The sequence below is a fragment of the Rhinolophus sinicus genome, chromosome 9, assembly GCF_057876585.1.
Source record: "Rhinolophus sinicus isolate RSI-liver-muscle chromosome 9, RSI-T2T, whole genome shotgun sequence".
Lineage (NCBI taxonomy): Eukaryota > Metazoa > Chordata > Mammalia > Chiroptera > Rhinolophidae > Rhinolophus > Rhinolophus sinicus.
In genome coordinates this window covers 16,907,423-16,927,056 of record NC_142509.1, presented here as the reverse complement: position 1 = coordinate 16,927,056, position 19,634 = coordinate 16,907,423, and the positions used below count along the sequence as shown (strand labels likewise).

Here is a 19,634-nt window from a genome sequence, read left to right as displayed (position 1 = left end):
TGCATATCTTCTTTGGAGAAATTTCTATGCAAATCCTTTGCCCATTTTTAAGTTGGGTTATTAGTCTTTTTATTGCTGAGTTGTAAGAGTTCTTTATACTTTTTGGACCAAATTTTTTTATCAGATATGATTTGCAAATATTTTCTTGCATTTTGTAGGTTGTCTTTTCATTCTGTTGAGAGTGTTTTTTTTTCTTTCTTTCTTAAATTTTTATTGGGGAACAGTGTGTTTTTCCAGGACCCATTAGTTCCAAGTCAAGTCGTTGTTATTTTCAATCTAGTTGTGGAGGGCGCAGCTCATTGGCCCATGCGGGAATTGAACCAGCGACCTGGGTATTATGAGCACTGCGCTCTAACCACTGAGCAAACTGGCTGCCCCGATCATGCTCTTTGAAGAGCAAAAGTTTTAAATTTTGAAGTCTAATCCATTTTTTCTTTAGTTGCTTGTGCTTTAGGTAGCATATCTAGAAACAGTGGCCTTACCAAAGCTCACATAGATTTGCATCGTATGTATGTTCTCTTCTAAGAGCTTTAAAGTTTTAGCGCTTACATTTAGTTCTTTGACCCATTTTGAGTTAATCTTGTATATGGGAAAGTACATTAATCTTTCCTCACATTGTTTTATCTTTCATGTCATTGATTATTTTAAACATATTTATTTTATAGTCTTCATCTGACAATTCTATGACCAGAGGTTTACAGAGGTTTAAACCTTGTGTCCATTATGTCTCCTGACATTTGTGCATAACGCATTGTTTGCTCCCTTGTTGTTACTTTGGATTGAGTCCATCTCAGGCAGTTCTCCACAGGTGGGAAAGCTACACCTTCTGGAGTCAGGGAAATGTCCCTGGGAGGGCTGATTTGCATTTGCTTTGCCAAATGCCTCTGGGTGTTAATTAGACCAGATTCTCCTTTTGTGTTCATTTCTTGGCTTGGTGATTTTGAGGACACAGGCTATGTTAAATTGATCCCCGATCCACCTGGGGGCAGGCCTGTGATGATATCCTGGTGGTCTCAGGGGAAGACTGTTTTCCTAACCCAGAGGACAGGCTGAGACATGGCAACTTCTCAGCCAGGTTCTCATGCTACCTGTCAGATTTGTTCCAGTGCCCCTTCCCTGGAGGTGTACTTTCTCAAGCAGTTTGACTTAACGCTAGTGTCTTAGTTCCAACCCCCAAGGCCCTCTCTTTAATCCATGTGGCCATTAACACTCAAGGTCCTTGGTCACCATGTCAGCCCAGCCCAGCCCAACCCCCACAGTATGGGCCTGCGCACTGCTCTGGTGGTTTGTTCACTCTTAGATTTTGGCTCCTGGGGACTTCCCTTATTATCTTGTGAACTAGTCATGTGTTTTAGGGATGTATGTTACCGTTCATCCAGCATTTCAAAGTGTTTAGCAGCAGGAAGGTTTTCAGATTCTCCCTATGCTAGATAAAGAGATCACATGGAATATCTGTACACTAATATCTGTACACTACAGAGTAGAATACAAGGCCCACACCAACGTCATAGATACAGAAGCTGACTCAGAGAGCGAGTCTTCCTGTGCTAGAGTCTGTTCTCCAAGGAGCAAGAATCTTGATCAGACAAGCAGTTTCAAGATCACATGACTGAAGCCCTGGGGACAGCACACTTCAGCTTTAGCACCAAGACATCGTCTACTGCAAGGAGAGGTCTTATTACAAATGCTCCCTTCACTGAGCACCTGCTGACTATGTAGCTACTGCAAGAGTCTGTGACCAACATCCCCACAATTGGCTGATGGTGGCACAGGCTAGGGTGTGTCTGCCCAGGGCTGCTAAGCGCTAGTCACCTCAAGGTGAGATGCAACCCTGAGAGGACAGCACTTGAGCTCCTGGACCCTGTGGAGGAAGGTGGCCCAATCCAATTCTAATTTTCCCAGCCCGCACCTCACTGGACTGTGCAGTGAGCTCCATGCTGTGGCAGGCTGCCCCAGGAAGCAGAGAAGCTCGGTGCTAATGGAAACCTGAGGAGGACTCCCGCAACTCCAAGAAATAAAGAACTACACCCAATGTGACTCGGCTGCTGTGCGCTAAGGGAGGTACAGAGAATGGGCAAGTAGCAGAGGGCCTGCAAGAGCTCAGCCACAGTCTCAGAGTCTTCCATCTCTCCAACCAACCTCCTGCTCTTCTGGGCAAACTGGGCTCCATCCAAACAACATTATTCTCAGGACACCCTCTGCGCTGACCAGCCGTCATGCTGTTGCCTTGTAGTCCCTGTGCCAGCTCTGTCCTCCCCCATGGCTCCTTCTAGCCACCTTCCCACTTGAAGCAGCCGATCCTTTATCCTTGGAGCCGGAGGCTCCCAAGTACAGAGAGACCAGAGTCTGCTCCTCCAGGGAAGGCATGCTGCTCGATGGCAGAGTGGACGCTGCACTGCTAGCCCGAGATTGCAACCTCCCAGTCTGAGCTCCACGCAGCCGCCACCTACCTTTCTACGGCCGCTGGAGTCACACTGGTCAAGGCAGGAGCACCAGGCGTAGCTTTGGACCGCTCCGTGAACCGGGAGTCAAACGCTTTCATGGGTTCGATCTTGGACGGGGTTGTTAACACGGAGGGGGACAATGCAGCAGGAGTCGAGGTAGCGTTCACGCTGGGGTGAGGGAAGAAAATGGCAGAGCATGTCAAGTACAACGCATCATGGATTTGGGAGTCCAGGATTTGCATTACCTGGAGCCAAGTGGAAGGGGCACAAATGTCAAACTTCTATAAAAACAACTTCAAGATGTAATAATCTACTACTCCTGACTACTTCTTTAATATTTTAATGTGTTAAAATTCTGGAAGTTTGGCTATCTGAGGTTATGAGCAAATTCACTCACATTCTGAGAGCTTCTGGGGGTAGCATGAGGCCTATAAAGTGGTTCTTACAACCCTTTTTCTCACCATATGACCCTATCCCCACAACCTGAATATAGCATCCCAAACCACTCCAACCATCAGCATTTCCCACGTCAACAATGGGTCTACTAAGAACTCGCCACGCCCCGCCCCCACCGGGGTCCTGAAGCCACTGTCTGTTCCTGGCCTTCATCCTCCGCCCTGGTGGCCCCTCCCACCTCACTGTGACAATTACACATTCTTCACACTCTCCTCCAAGTGCTCACCCTATAGCCCTTGCCTTCTACTCCACAGAGAAAGGACAGCCCAGGCATGAGCCTAACAATGTCCCCGCGTGTCCAAGTGCATCCCACACACTGAGTCCCAAAGCCACTGGGCCTCCTCCTGACCACATCCACCTGCCTGGACCCCACACCAGATGCCTGGCAGGCATCCTGGCGAGTTTCTCCTTGGCTCCAGGGACATGGCAGGACCAACTGTTGAAACACTTCACAGCTCTGGAGCATCCTGTCCTCCCTCCCCAGACGCTTTGCTTCTTAACTGGTCTAGCTGCTCCGTCTGCTCTTCTCATCCACCCTCGCACTTCCCTAGGACACGTGACACTTAATGCTTTGTGCATGCTGTCACGGCCATGACACCAAAGCCCAGAGAAGTAGAAGGCTGCAATAGCACCAGACCTCATCCCCGCCAATGCAGAAACACTCTAATAGTAAGAGTGGTGTGCTAGGGTGGCAGCTACATTTGGGCACCAATGCCTGCTGGACTGATCTTCCTAAGCAACAAGTCCAGAGCCTTCTGTGTCTCCAGTCTAGAGAGAAGCACAGGGTACCTGATTCAGCACAGAAGCTGAATTCACCCCCTTTACTGCCACTCTTCAGGGGCTTGGGGTTCTGCTCTTGCTGCTGTCCCCAGCCCCTTCCCCTGGTTGGCGGCCTATATGGGCCCTGGGTAAGTCGTCCTCTGAGAAGCCTTCCTGAGAACTGCTCACCAACCTCGCTTGGACGGCTAGCCATTTCTACCCAGGGACCCCAGGAGCTATCCCTGTACCCATGTCTGCCTCTTCCCTGACCGGCCTATACCCTCCCTGGGGACAAGGAACCGCCAGTCAACCCCCTGCGGACATCTGGGCCCTAGCACAGTGTGTAACCCAGAGAAGTTGCTGGGCAAATGTTTGCTGAGTAATGGCTTCCAGCTCTTATTCATGCTCCTCTGATTCTTTTTGCTTTCTAATTTGGTTTCCAGGTAATAGTTGGTAAAGATGTAGCCCCCTGAGCAAGTAACTCTGAGGGTGTGACGGGGGTGTATGGCCCAGCACACGAGCATCTGTCTGAGATGACTGGTGTGGCAATGCTCCTGACAGGACAATAGAGGCCTGAGCCACCTCCAGTGTCGACCTGCCGGAAGGTGGGGCTCACCCTGCGGCAGGTGACGTGTCTCTAGCTGGTTCCTACCCTGAGTAGCCCAAACCTGGGACTGCATCTTCCCACGGGACGTGAAGTCCTCACAGGCCTGTACGTCCCAGACTCACCTGAACAAAGCCTCCCTTCCAAGCAGGCCCTCGTCTGAAATCCAGTATCTTTTTTTGTTTTCATTCTTTTTTTATTGAAGGGTCCATGAAACGTCCCTGGAACTGTGTCCAAACCTGAACTTTCCCGAGACAGGAGCAAACCTTGGTGCCCACTCACCTGTCCTTATTGACAGAATCACCCGCAGGCCGGGTGCCGGCTGCTGCCACGGGCTCTGAGGAGGGCTTCGAGGCGCCAAAGGAGTTCGGGGTGCTGGCGTCCAGCGGCAGTAGCTGCGGACTGCTGTGAGAGGAGAGCATGCTGCCCGCCAGGGAGCCTGAGAGCGGGATGCTGTTAAAAAACGCCGTGGAGAAGTCCCTGTGGTCAAGGAGAACAAAGTCAGCCTCAGAAATCGGATACCACATCAAATGCTCTATACATTCTACGTAAGTTTTCTGGGTCCAAAAGTAATGTATTGCCATGGAAGAAAATTTGCGGAGTTACAGAAAAGTAAAAAGAAAACTAAAATCACTGCATACACCATGCTTAATTGAATCTAAGGTGAACTGGTACGTCATGTACCACGAAGAAAGAAATTGTTACCAAATGTAATTATCAGATGCCATTGGTTATAAGATGTACGTGATCTTAGAGGTGTTAAAATGTGCAAACATGTGTCTCAGAACTAATGAAATGCAGCATAGAGTGGGCCTCCCTTTCATTATGGGCTGTACGGATGTACCATAATTTATCTAACCAGCCTCTGCGGAGAAACACCCAAGCTGGGCTGTCTCCCAGCCTCTTCAGTAATAGACACTGATGCAACAGGAGGCAAGATACTGCAGTTACAGTTGAATGCCCTGGGCCAAACCAGTCACTCCTCTGCCATGCACAGCTCTGGGCCTTGGGTACTTCAACCACTCTGTACATCAGGTTCCTGTCTGCAGAACAGAAAGCAATAGGACCTTCTCCATGAGGACGCAGTCAGAACTAACGTTGTTAGTGTAGCACACTTAGAACATAGTAGCTGCTCAAAGATGCCCAGTATTGTAATTGTCATTATATGTTTCACATATTACATGGGATAAATTCCTAGAAGTGGAATTGCAAATGAAATGTTCATTGATGATTTTTGAAAAAATAGCTCTACAGTGCCCTCCTTAGAGGTTTAAATTACAATGTGTGTATGTGTCTGTTAACCGACCCTCACACCAACAATTTCATCAAATTTTTTGATACTTGACAATCTGGTAAATGAGAAATACCTTACTAGTTTTAATTTGCAATTATTTTGATGTAAAGTTGATATTTTTTCATATAGAAACATCGATTTCCTTTTCTGTGAAATGTTTGTTCATATCCTTTACTATTCTATTTGGTTATTGGTCTTTATTATTGATTTTAAGACTATTTACATATTAAAAGAATTCATTATATGAGAAGGAAATATCTTCCTTAGGATGTTGTGTTTTGACTCTTTATTGTGTAATTTTCTTTGCCAAAAATAGTTATTTTTGTGTGGTCTAAACTTTGCGTCATGTATAGAAAAGACATTTTTACTTCTGAGATTATGAAATATTCTTCTCTGGAAACTTCTAAAATTTTAAACAAAAAAGTTACACATTTAAAAAAAACAATCTGTTTTAAGTTGTGAGGTAGGGCTCCAATTTTGTTTCCAGAGTATCAGGTAGACCTGACTGCCATTTATTGAATGATTCATCATGGATGCAAAACATTCTTTATAATTCTCATAAACATTTGAGCCTATTTCTGGGTTTTGTATTATATCCCAATGTTTTGTATATTCACGTCAGTAACTCAGTTTTAATTATTAGAGCTTGTAAGTTTTAATTTCTAGTAGGGCTAATCTTCCCTGATGAATCTGCTTTTTCAGAAATATTTCAGCTATTCCTATTTATTTTTATATATAACTTCAGAATCAGCTTGTCTGATTGTGAAAACTTTTGTGGTTATTTATATTGGCTTATGTTACACTTATAAGTTGAGAGAGATCTGCCATCTTTATGATGTTAAGTCATCCTAGCTAATAAACAGTACGCATTTCCTGTAATTTCTTTGAGTTTCCTTTTAGGTCTCTCAGTAGGGTTTAAATTTTTTTCTTCATAAAGATCTTCTAAATTTGTTACATTCTGGGTATTGCATTTGTGAAAGTGATTTCTTCCTTTATATCTTCTAAAAGTAGTTGGTGCTACTCGAGCTCATTATGTTGGTTGTATCCAGTCACTTTATTGTCTTCTTTTATTGTCTATGGCAGTTTTTCCAGTCAATTCTCTTTTGGATCATATCATCTTTAAATAATAATACATTTTACCACCTCCTTTCCAATTTATTCTTTCTTTTGACTAACTGTATGAGCTAGGCCTCTAGAACAATGTTAAATTATAGTCATAAGAGTAGACATTTGTTTAGTTGTTTAATTTAATTTGAAATAAGAGTTTATCAAGCATCCATCTAATCCATTTAAATGAATTTTAAATTAGAATGAAGTTGAATTTAATAAAAATGCCTTTTAAGTAGCTATAGAGATGATCATATAAATTTTTTTTTGGCTCTATTCACATGTAGGTGTAAATTACATGTAGGAGTTTCCCAAAATTGGAATCCCGTTGCTTTTCTGAAATGAACTTTACTTGGTCATAGTGCATTAGCATTTTAACACACGGTCAGGTTCCGTTTGTTACTATTTTATTTAGGATTCTGCATTGACATTCAGAAATGAGATTGATCAGGAATTTATTATGTTCTATCTCTGTCACATTTTGATATAAATATTGTGTTCATTAAAAAATAAAAAAGATTTGTAAGCTTTCCTTCGTATTCTATGCACTAGAATATTTTCGATAGTATTAGAATGACCTGTTCCTTAAAAGTCTTTAGAATGTCCCGTGAAGCCTTCTTAGTCTGATGGCTTTTGGCAGATTGACTCTTTGACAGTGTCCTCTATTTCTTCTATAATTCATCTGTGTGGATTTTCTTCACTTTGGTAATTTTATTTTCCTCAAAAATCATCCACTTTCCAATTTATTTACACAGAGTTCAGCAAAGAAGTCTTTCATCCTTTTGACTTATTCTTTATTTGTGATTATTTCCCACTTATTTCTACTTTAAATATTTGTGCCTTTTCTTTTCTTTCTTGATTAGCCAAGCTAATAATTACCTATTCCATTGCTACTTGTTTTAACATGGGTATCATGGGGGCACAAAAAAGCCTTTAAGACCCAAAGAATCAAGTTCTGGTGCCAGAAATATGTGCCCGATGGCAAAAAGCTGCCAAGGCCAGGCAGGAAGCCATCTACTATCATTGCCACCTCACTAGGTGAGGCCTGGAGGGATCTACAAAACAAACTGCCACCATCCCCACACCACAGCCTCCACCACTTCCACAACCCTCACTCCCAAAGGCCCAGTAGTGTTCAAAGCACAGTCGCACACTTGGTCTCACTTGGTCCTAATAAAAGATAGGCAGGTGGCATTACCCCCTATAGGTTCACAATGGTTGTTAAAAGGCTCAATCAAGGGAAAACCACTCTCTGGGAGAAGTCAGGCAACTGGTTCTAGCTCCACTCCTCCAGGGCCTCAGCACCTGAATACCTAACAGGCGGAGGCAGCTGAGCATATGATGACTGAAGGTCTCTTGAGATGTCTAGGAAGATGTGGAACAGCTCATGGATGAACAACTGCAAAGCGCAGAGGACTGCTATGTGTGATGCCCTGAGCAGATCGGCTGAAAAAGTATAAAACCTAGAGTGAATGAATTACCTCGACAGTGGCAATCTATTTCGTTCACACAGGTCCTCATCGTCCTTTGAATAAACATACATTGTTCTGGGGAAAATGACTCCTACAAAAGCAAGCCTGACTACAGACAGTGAGACAACAGCAAATGGTGGCTGAGTCCACTTCCCTCCTCTGCCCCGTCAGGGAAATGTGCCTCAGAGCCCCAGTCTTCGCCCAGCAAGTCCACTTCTGGGAAGTAACCTGAGGGAACAGTTACAGGTGTTCTCAGAGGTTCATTTACAATCACAAAACACTGGACACAAACTACAAGTTCACAGTTAAGGGGCTGGTTAAGTAAATCATGGTACATTCACAGGCTGGGAACCTGGAAAATCAGCAAGCCAATGCTTCAGAGGACTATTTATTAAAATGGATGCAAAGTCAAGATACAGGAACAAGTAGGGGGAAAAAGACTGGAGATACAGATACCAAAATGTTAACAGTGATTACATCTGAGAGACTGGATTATGGGTAATGTTTATGTCCTTTTTTGGGCTTCTATTATTTTCAACAAGGTGTATATATATTCCTTTCACAATCATAAAAAGAAGGCTATAAAAGGGAAAAAAGAAACAAAAACATCAGTCCGACTTCTCTCCCTGGTGTCTTCCAATGCCCGGCCAACAATGAAGCAGGGCTGGCTGCGTGGACATGCTGGCCCTGAGAAGGCGCCCTCGCCTGCTGGCCTGTCGCAGGCTCCTCCCAGCCCACCTTCAGCACGAGTCAAGTGTGCGTAAGGGCTCTGTGGGAGCACTAGACTCTGAGGCTGCTGGGAAGCTGGGCTCAACTCCCTCACTTCCAGATTCTATGGGTCAGATCGGCCCAGGAGCCTGTGAAGACCCTGATTATGAAAGTGCTAACTGGCGAAAGGCGAGAGGAAGACCTCCCAGATAAGGCCACAGAAAGCTCGGTGAATGAACGAGTACCCAGTGTCCAGCTGTGCTATGCAGAGAGGCGTGATTCTTCTCCGACCGTCTGCCGTCCGAGTCTCAACTTGTTTCTTCAAAAGATTCTGGCAAAGTAGAAGGACACAAATGAATGGAAAAGTTCCTGCCAACTATCTCCAAATATAAAAAAATAAGGCTTCTAAGAAAATATATTCTAACTTCCCATTCGACAGCCCTTTTGGCCAAACAAAACTAAGCCACCTAATCAAAGAACAAACGTTTTGATCAGGCTGTGCGCTCCACTTCCTGCACAATGAAGCAGAAAGGACTGAAAGCTCCCTGCTGAACCAGCTCCAGCACTTTCCTCTCTATCCCCAGTACTGCAGGCCTGTCCCAAGGCAGGGAGCAGCCATGGGGCTCAACGAGGGAACTCGAGCCACACTCTTGTCTCTAAGTGGTGGTTTGCAAACTCTCTTCCACTGACGGTTCATAGCCAAGAGCTCACAGTCACACACTGTGTCTGAATCAGCTGTGGAGGTTCATCACCCTGCACAACCTCCTGGAGCCGGTTAAGCTCCCCAGGTAACCTCACCATTTGCTGCCTGTTGCAGTCCCACGAGATGTGGACTTCCGGAAGAAGAAGGGGAGCCCACGGATGTCACCCAAGGGTAGAGCCTGAAACCCAGTGTTCTTAGTACAGTAAGTCCTCACTTAATAGCACTGATAGGCTCTTAGAAACTGCAACTTTAAATGGAACAACATATAAGGAAACCAATTTTACCACAGGCTAATTGATATAAACAAGAGTTAAGTTCCTATGGCATATTTCTGGTCACAGAAACATCACCAAACTTCTAAATAAAGACCCAAAATACTTCTAATATTAAACATTGAAATACAGGTGAGGCACGCATACATTTAAGAAAGATTAAAAAAAACAAGTAGGATGATTATTTTCCAACCCATTTATTCCAGTTCAGAGTCATGGGTGGCTGGAGCCTATCCTAGCAGCTCAGGGTACAAGGCAGGAAACCACCGGAACCCACCTACCCTGGACAGGAAACCTAATGTGCGTATCTCTGGGATGTAGGAGGAAACTGGAGTATTCAGAGAAAACCCACGTAGACATGGGGGGAATATGCAAAATCCATACAGACAGTGGCTCCGGCCAGGAACAGGTTTTGTTTTATTTTTTCTCATCAATGTTGTAACAAAAAAAAACGACATTGAATGAAATGATGTTATTCGAGAACCTGCTGTTGTTTACAGAATTCCCTAAAACGCCTAGTTCCTATGAGATGACCTCCTCTAGAGCACTTGGGGCAAAAAGGCCTTTGATAAAGGTGCCTTAGGCCCCATTACTACTTCATGCAGCTGAGGGTATTGGGCCACATGGGTCCAAGCTGGCTCACCCCTGGGTCCCACACACCCACTTACCCACCACGCAGATCTGTGCCCTGTCCATGAGCATGTACCCATGTTTTCAGCACCACTGGGCCGAGCCCTCACCTTCCTGATGTCTTCCAGACTCTCCCCATTGACAACGCCAGCGACTGAGGCAGCTGGTCCCATTTCTCTGGCCGCGGCATTCTTCTGGTCCAGCTGCTGCTGTTGCTGCCTCCGCTGGTACTTGAGCATCTCAGGATTCTCGATGACAGCTGTGGAAAGCTGGGCCTCGGTCATGATAGCCAAGCTCTTGCCATAGGTGGATTGGTGAATGCGGCTCTAGAGGAAACAGAAAAGTATAACAAACCAGCTGTGAGCAGCCGTGGGGTAGTACTGCGCACCAGTGGGTGAGCTGTGTGTTGGCTCTCCTGGCTCAGAGCAGAACGGCTCTTGGCAGGGGTCCCAGAGTGCCGCATGCCTGCTCTCCATTGCCTCCCACCCTATTCGGCCTGTTGGGGAGATGACTCTGGAGCACTGCTGTACCTTCCCTAGATGTTTATAGCCTCCTGTGCATCTATAGCTGGGGACAACAGTGAATGAGTAACCAACAAGAAAATACCTCCTACATTTCTGATGCAGAACAAATGGCAAGCGTTTGTTGAACTGAAGTTAGGACACTCAAATTGCTAACACAAGCTCTAAATCACTCCAAGGGCCCCAACCGCTCTTTGGGAATCAGACACAGAAACCAGAGTCTGTCTGCTACTCTTGTGTATAGCCATCAGCCCCATGTGGTTGGAGGTAGCCATGGGGCTGCCAACAGTGTGTCTGGGAACAAGAAAAGGCTTGGCACAGCAGCAGACCTGGAGAAAGCCTTCTCTGCCCCCGCTGTCTCCCACACGTCCTGATCCTTCTGAGCAGGGTCCCTCCTTCCACCTGCCCAGGTCTCATCAATCCCATGCCACAACAAGCCAGACAGGCCCCAAGAGGGCACACTGGACAGGCTGGCATGATGAGGAACAGAGTAAGGATGTGCTATGACCCACCTGGAGGTCAGCAGGACATCAGCCTCACAGCAGAGGATGCTGGGCGGGGGAAGCGGCGCCAGGGTACCCGCTCCTAAAGGGCCTGCTGTGCCTGAGTGTGGCCTTGCCACCTTGACTCATGTTCCCTCTCCCTTGGAATCAACGCAGAATTCAGTTTGGCCAGTTTCCCTAGTGCTCCTCAAACACAGTGTCCCTGCCTCTCATCTGAAAATGGTAAGCTAGACTAGTTACTGTGTGGGCTCCCACTGTGACTGTCCAAGGGGGAGGGGAGTGCACAGTGATGTCAGGTGACCTGATGACAGCGACAAGGTGGAAAGAAGACCTGAGGCCATTGAGGCATTCATCCTTTTATTGAAAAGAAACTGCCAGGGTGCCAGGCCCTGTTCTAGGTGCCAAAAACAAGGCAGTCCTGAGGGGTTTATTTATATCATAGTGAGGGGGTCCACACAGTAGCTTAAGAGGGAGCTTCCAACAGCAATCGAATCACTAAGGGGAGAGCTGCCCACCTGCTCTGAGCTTTCATAGGGCTCCTTTCAGAAACATGAACACAGTCCACTAAGTGCTGGTAAAGCACAATGTTAGAAATGCTGGTTTTGTCTACAGTAGGTAGAGCAGAACCTTTCCTGGAGCCCTTGAGGACGTGCACACAGGCCGCACTGTCTCCTGGGTCAGGCTTCTGTTCTTATTCCTAACGGCCATGTATGGTCTTGGCAAAAGCCCATACTATTTTCTGAGGCTTAGTTACCTCATTGATGACACAGCTAAGCCCTGCCTTAAGGGGTTTTGTGTAATTTAAATGTAATATATGCAGACCCTCGGCCCAGAGTCTGGCATACAGTAAGTGCTGAGAAATGACCAATATTGTTATTAAGTTGCTGCTCTGTGGCAACTGTGCCAGGAAAGACAACGGGGAAAGTGATGTGAGCAGGGACCCTTGGGAGCACTGCCGCTTTCTACCAGGGTGAAACCTCCCAGTGTGTAGCTAATTATTAGCTCAGGAAGAGATGCCCACAGTTGTTTTATTCTTAATTCCACACTGATTTCTGACATGAACAGAGACTCATTTTTAAATTAATCTATTTTGTAAAGAAGACAAAGATTACAATGTATAGAAGACAAAACACCCAATAATTCATTAAGAAACAATGTGTCTGTGGATGTCACAAGAAGAGGGTCCAATTGAAGGGGCCTCTCAGAGCTATCATGGCCATTTCCATGGCTCCAGAGCACATGCAGCACACAGGCCACTGGTGTTGTTGTCCTACCTTCTCCTCCTCGCTCAGGGGGTCTCCGAGCTCATCCTGGGAGAAATCTAGGAACGCCACAGAGCCATCCATGGAGCACACCAGGATGCCCAGCCCATTCAGAGTCCTGAAAGAGACGGCCGTCAGCAGCCTGGGAACAAGCCCTACGATACTCACCCATGCCTGTGGGCCTGGGGGGATGGCAGGGCAGGGCTCTAGGTAGACGCCTGGAACCCCTGGTTCCCTTCTGTGGCCTGGTGGGGGTGGGGGATGGGGGAAACAACTGCAGCCCAGAAGGTTCTGATGCCCTTTAATTCTAAGCACATGTACAAAGTATCTTTTACCATGTATGTGGTTTGTAAGAATTTCATTTTTGTTATTTTTGAAAACACTTTTTTAAAAATGTGAGGGAGTATACATCTAAATGAGGTCGCCGAGAAACAGAATGTGTCTCTACACCTATTCTAATCTGGTTCATGAAATGACAGAGAGTGAAGTGGAAATGACAGAGTCATAGAACTCTTCTTTTCCCAAATACCAGTTTGTCTGAGAAGACATTTTCCAGGGACAAATCCCAAAGGAGCAAGGAGCACAGCAGCAGACACTCCCCCAACAGCAGGACCAAGCTGCCCTTTCCTGAATCATGTGCAAACAGCACCCTGGGGGTCTGCTCAGGTAGCGACACCTCAGGGGGGTCCCTGGCTACCTGACCCTAATCACATCCATGGGGCCTCATATTCCAACATGTGGCTTCCGCAGCCTGTGCATCGTTACAAGAATCCATCTTACCAGGAAATATCCATGATGGATTTGTCAAACAGCTCATGGATGACAACCAAAGGCCTTTTCAGACACGTGAGCTGGAAGGAAAGAAGCAGCAAAGGTTAATGAAAAGAATGAAAACCACTCTGTCCACTCAGCTCAGTTAATACTACCAATCCAAGTAGCAAGACTTGGTCAAAATTTTGCTGACATAAAGGGCATATTCAACTCTTTAAACAGCAACCAAGATCCCAAATTGGGGAATGTAAAGCCTGTCAAAAGTGTGCAAACTAGAGTGGTCCCTGCTTGAAGGGCTCATTGTGGTCTGGCAGGGAGGATGGCTTTACACAGACAATGGAGAAGGGGACTCTGGAAAGGCCATGACCTGAGCAGAGAAGGTCTACATGCAGGGGATGGTATACCAAGGCCTGGGCAGGGGATGAGGCAGCAAAGGTAGCTCCCAAGACAGGAAAACAGCCTCAAAGAGAACCCCGCACATCTTCTCTAGGACCAATACATTCTGGTACACATTTACGCAAGATTCAGTGTAACTGGCTACATATGAGGATGTCACACAGGCTCATTCTACAGTCTGGATACACCAGAAACACACAAAAACAGTTTACACTGCTCTAATCCCCATCCAAACAGTACTAAGGCTTTGATGAGTTATTTTGTGCAAATATCTCATTCTTTAAAATAAGGCACACGGTTGTGCCTCCTCTTTCATTTGAGACATAATGAGCATATCATTAAATATCCTGTGAACATCTGTTATTGATGACTGCATCACATTTACCATGTGCATATTCATTATCGAGTCTCTTTAATGTTAGGTCCTGCACTATCTCCATGTTCCCCCAGTTACAGCGAGATCCATCTCTCATACACTAGTGTCTGACCTCCCTGCTCACAGGTCCTGGGGTCACAGGGCATTGGGCTGGGTGGGAGCACCCTTCTGTTGGGCTCCCACCAGGTGCTATGGAAGCTTCCAGGAAGCTGGGACTGCTCTTGCAGGGAAGGAAATTACTGTGGCCATCCTAGGTGGCAGGAGAGGCCTGGAGTTTGAGCTACCTGGAATCTACAAGAAGAATCTTGCCCCTACCTTAATTCCACTTTCAGAAAAAAGAAAAAACCAACAACAAAAAACCAGCCCTGTGCCTCCTCCCAAAAGTGTATTTACAGACCCCTCAGCAATCTGGACTTTGTGTGAGCACCTGACCTCAGCATTCTAAGAAACATGAGCACACAATCAGTGATGTTTTGGTCAAAGTACTATGAATGGAGCCCCAGGCCAGGAGGAGACCAAGAACATGCCTGGAACTGCCTATGATGGCACTAGGGTTCAGGTTCTGAAATGGATGGTACATGAGATCCATGAAAAATTCATGATGTACACAGCATCTATTTCTCTGTGACAAATAACAGTAATAAACAACTCAAGTGTCCTTCGATAGATGACTGGATAAAGAAGATATGATATATATATATATATATATACACAATGGAATACTACTTTGCCATAAGAAAAGATGAAATAGTGCGATTTGCGACAACATGGATGGATCTTGAGATTATTATACTAAGCAAAATAAATCAGACAGAAAAAATCGAGAACCATATGATTTCAATGATACGTGGGATATAAAACTGTAAGACAAAAACACAAAAACTCATAGACACAGACAACAGTTAGGTTGTTACCAGAAGGTAAGGGGGAAGAGGGAATGGTAAAAGGGGCCAAATATATGGTTATGGAAGGAGAACTGACTCTGGGTGGTGAACACATAGTGCAATATACAGATGATGTATTATAGAATTGTACGCTTGAAACCTTTGTGGTTTTGTTGACCATTCTAACACCAATAAAATGTAATAAAAAAATAATAATAATAACAGTAATAAATGGAGCCAGAGGATAACCTTCAAACCTACAACTTCAAATCCACTCTGCTTATGGGAAAATTAACAATAAGGAATAAACTACTGTTAAACATAAAACATAAACGAATCTCAACATTATTCCAAGTAAAAGCAACGTAAGACACAAAAAGGTTAAACACTGCACAACTCCATTTATATGAAGTTTAAGGACAGGCAAAACTCATCAATGTGATAGGCATCGTTAGAGTGGTTGCCTTGGCTGAGGGGGATTTGGGGAGTGGGCTCTTGGATGGGCAGAGGCAGGGAGCACTCTAGGGCAGTGGTTACACGTGTAAACAGGAATGACGATGCCCTGAGCTGTATGCTTCAGGTGAACACACTTTATGTAGGTTATACGTCGATACAGGGTTTTAAAAATGAAGCAAACACAACATGCCAGCTATGGCACTGACTACCCGAGTTTGGACACCAGCTGCTCTGGCTGGGGGTCAGGGCGGCCTCTCCTGGCTGGGTCCAGGCCCAGTCTTCAGCGCTTCCTTCCATGGTCATGGGAGGGCTTGACCCCAGGTGCAGGTGCAGGGTGAAAGCATACACTGGTCACACCAAAAGCAGGGGTCCCTCCTCTTCCAGGCCTCCAGGCACCACCTCCTTCACCAGCCCCATCTCCTGTCCCCCTGCAGGAGCAGCAAAAACTCATGATGGGGGGGCTCACCCAGACAGAGAGAGAACGATCCTTGCTGCCAACAGCACAGCAGCAATAGGGGCAGCTGGGTTTCGCAGAACTCCCATTCTTCTGCTTCTTTTTGAAGATTTTTGGGTTGAATTTCTAAAGTCAAATAAAAAATGCTAAAATAATTGATCAAGCATCAAGCATGTACCTCACGCCGAGTATTATAAACATACCACAATCCCAGCCTGCCTTTGGGAGCCCCGCACGGACATCCTCCCAGCCCTAGGCACTTAGCAAGTGTTATTTCATCTTCACAACTACCCAGGAGACATTTTGCTGAGGATGAAATGGGGAGTCAGAGGCCAGAAAACATGCTGAGTCACCAAATGAGTAAGTGGTGAGACGAGGATTTCAAACTGGCTCTACCAACTCTCCAGTTCTGGGCCTACAGCCAGGTCGATGGCGGGGGAGCTACTAGAACTGGCCTGCTGAATCCCTCCTGGCCTGGGCAGGGCCAGCTCTAGGACTTGGGCTTCAGGGACAAGGTCCTGAGGAAGGGCTGCTCCAGTATCTCTTCCCCCTCACTGTATTTCTTGCTCACAATCAAAACTGTCTCGTAGAGACTAATCACTTCTGTGTGATCTCACGAATAGGGATGATGGCTACATCAGGCTAAGGTCAGCCCAGGGGCTGCCTCTGTGTAACTTGGGAATCACTGTCGGACGGGTTGGAAGCACATGCTGAGCTTCTTGCTACTTTTCTAAATTGAAAAGGGTTGGGAGCTATAGACTCAAGAGTTGAAATCCCCAAGCCAGGAGAACTGAGGAGGAAGAGTGTCAGGTGGCCCAGAGGGTTTCTAATCCTAGAGGGCATGCAGGAATAGCCAGGGGTGCAACAGAGACTGGAAACCACGGAACACGGAGGCATGTGCCCTGGGCTTGAGTCTCCAGAACCAACCGAGCTGGCAGCAAGCCCCCGGCGCCACCATCTCCCAGAGCCGCTCTTACAGCGGCTGGTAGGATCATTTGAGAGAGTCACGTGGAAGCACTGTGCTAACTACGCAGCAGTGACTCTCAAACATTTTAGCAACATGATCCTGGGTCCAAACAAAATCTTACATGGACTTCGATACAAAAAAAATTAAAGAAGCAGTATTTTATTTGTCTAAATTTAAGTCACAATATATGACATTCATTATCAATTTAAACAATGGGAAGGATAAGACCATTCTGATAAATAAAAAGACTGAGCTCAGGGGCCGAGGCGATCCTTTACTTTCATCAGCCTTAGCCCCCAGTCTATTGACTGTGTCACGGCCACCCAGTGCCTGGGAAATCCTGCTCCTCAGGCTGTTTGCCTTGGGCGCTCTAAAGACACTTCTCGATGGAAGTCAGAAAAGGAGGAGGGTGCTCTCTCAAGCCTGAGGAGCAGCAGCCCCATCTCCTGGCACTCCTCCCCCTCCACATCGAGACTGGGCAGGCAGCTCTAGACTCACAGCACTCCAGTGATCCACCGCGTGGCCTCGGGGCTACAGCGGCCACTGCGGGGGCGCCGGGACAAGCACACGTGCTCGCTGCACGCACCAACTGCGCCTGTGTCCTCCGAAGCGTGGTAAGTGCAGCATTTGTCAGGACACCATGCGTGAGCACCCCTTTGCAAGCCCCAACATGTAAAAAGGCTAGAGCAGGGCTATAGTGTTTCTAACCAAAGGCTGATTTTGGTGGTAGCATCACGTTCAAGTTCGCCCAGAAAACACAAGTATGTATCCTCTTTTGTAAATTCGGTTTTTAAACATCAAAACAGAAGTATTTAAAATGAAACAAATAGGTGACATGTGCTGGATCTCGGAGCCCACCACCTCACCCCCACACATGACCCAGCCTTGGCACTGCCCAGGCTCTGAGGGTACCAGTCGGGCAGGGCCAGCAGCCAGCCAGCCACGGCTGAGGACACTCACCACAACGGTTACGGCTTTGCGGTGCCCGACGAAGTCCATGTTGGTCTTCCAGCCCTCCCGTTCAATGATCTGCGCAGTGGGGCCAGAGTTGTTCATGGCGTGTGCAGACACCAGGTAATGCCCGTCAGGTGACCAGCTGAGGCGCAACACATGGGTCGTCCCTCCACACTGAAGGAAACATCTATGCTTGAAAGGAGCTCAAGGCCAACCTGGTGACCAAATCTCTGGCCTCAAGAATGAAGCTGAACTCTGATTTACAAACGAATGCTGGTGGAGTGTGCACCCAGGCTTCTGGCCACACCGACAGCTGTAACTCCAGTCTTTCCAGATGATCCAACAGAAAAAGGCTGTCAGAGGAGACCGGATGCATCCTGCGCTCTCCCACAGGAGCTCAAGACAGCACAGTGGGAGGCCCTGAGGGGATCTGCAGGGCGGCCATCTCTTTTAACCGTCAATTCTGTGTGGGCCAGGTCGACCTGGCCACTGACCCCTGCCTTCTGCCCAGCACCTGCATGAGGTCTGTAGAGCATTCACTGCGGCAGAGAAAGAGCCCTGCTGACCCTTGGGAGCCTGTCTCTGGGATGCAGCTGGTGACCAGGAACCACCACCTGCTCTCTTGAGCCTATTTCCTCACCCGAAGGCTGGTGACGCTACCAGCAAAGGAGGAGAGGTTCATAAAGTCTGAATAAACCACAAAATGCCCAGCAGAAAGGCACTGTTCTCCTGGCCTGGACTGAGGGCTGAGGCAGTACATCCCTTCAGTGTTCCTCCTGCAAACTGAGACGACATGGACCAAAAGCCAGCCCTCTGAAGCTCAAGGTCAGTCCAGCCCTAGAGGCTTAAGGTTTAAGATCGTGGCCTTACAGCCTCAGAGGAGGGCAGGACAAGGCAGGGCCCGAGTACAGTAACACACCTGCCTCCACTTCCAGCTAGGCCCACTCCAGAGGGTGAGCTGCCAGTTCCCACTGGGATTCCACACTCCTGCTCCATCTCCCACAGCTGCCCCAGGAAACCAACCCCTGGGACCCTCCTTGCTGCAAGGCAGCTGGAGCCCCAAGGAGCTTGAAAAGGTGTGAGGGACCACGTCCCAGGTATAAGGCTGTAGCCAAGGAGGGCAGAATGAAGTAAGGTGAAGCTGGTGCTGATGTGCCAAGAACTACTGCTGGTTTGGGGAGAACTGAAGACACATTTCCACTGTCCTCCCACAGCTAGTCCTGACCAGTGGGCCAACATCTAGTCTTCCTGCAGAACTGTGCTCGTGTGCTTTCCCCCAAGAAGCCTTCCCTGGTGAGATCACACCCCACACCTGGGCTGTTTCTGCACATTCTGGACAACGCCCTCACATGCTCACAACATACTCAAATGTCTCTCTTTCTCACCGGGCTCCAAGCTTCAAGGGAGACACTCTATCTTGATCCACTTTGATTTCCTATACCCAGTACTGTCTTACACATAATAGGCACTTAAGAAACATCTAATGAGTAACAGCAACCTTGAGCTCTGATCCCATATAAAATGAGAACTCAAATAAAAGAGACAGTAAAATAGTACACAAGTCACTGCAGTCTGACCGCCAGACATTTTGCAAACCATACTGGTACTTCTACCCGAGGTCAGCGAGCCTACAGAGCACAA

The 19,634-nt window shown here is 46.9% G+C and overlaps 1 protein-coding gene across 4 annotated transcripts in view; it reads right to left on the bottom strand.

Annotated features, from left to right (window-relative positions):
* Positions 1-19,634, bottom strand: part of HIRA (histone cell cycle regulator) — a 90,496-nt gene that overhangs the window by 38,353 nt on the left and 32,509 nt on the right. For all 4 annotated transcript variants that reach the window (XM_074321623.2, XM_074321621.2, XM_074321622.2 and 1 more), the window contains 8 exons: positions 18,000-18,167; positions 16,085-16,198; positions 13,516-13,586; positions 12,748-12,853; positions 10,560-10,775; positions 9,090-9,175; positions 4,546-4,743; positions 2,451-2,612 (listed from right to left, as the gene is read on the bottom strand). In XM_074321623.2, the coding sequence (XP_074177724.1) occupies positions 2,451-2,612; positions 4,546-4,743; positions 9,090-9,175; positions 10,560-10,775; positions 12,748-12,853; positions 13,516-13,586; positions 16,085-16,198; positions 18,000-18,167 (1,121 nt within the window). The remainder of the gene's footprint in view (positions 1-2,450; positions 2,613-4,545; positions 4,744-9,089; positions 9,176-10,559; positions 10,776-12,747; positions 12,854-13,515; positions 13,587-16,084; positions 16,199-17,999; positions 18,168-19,634) is intronic.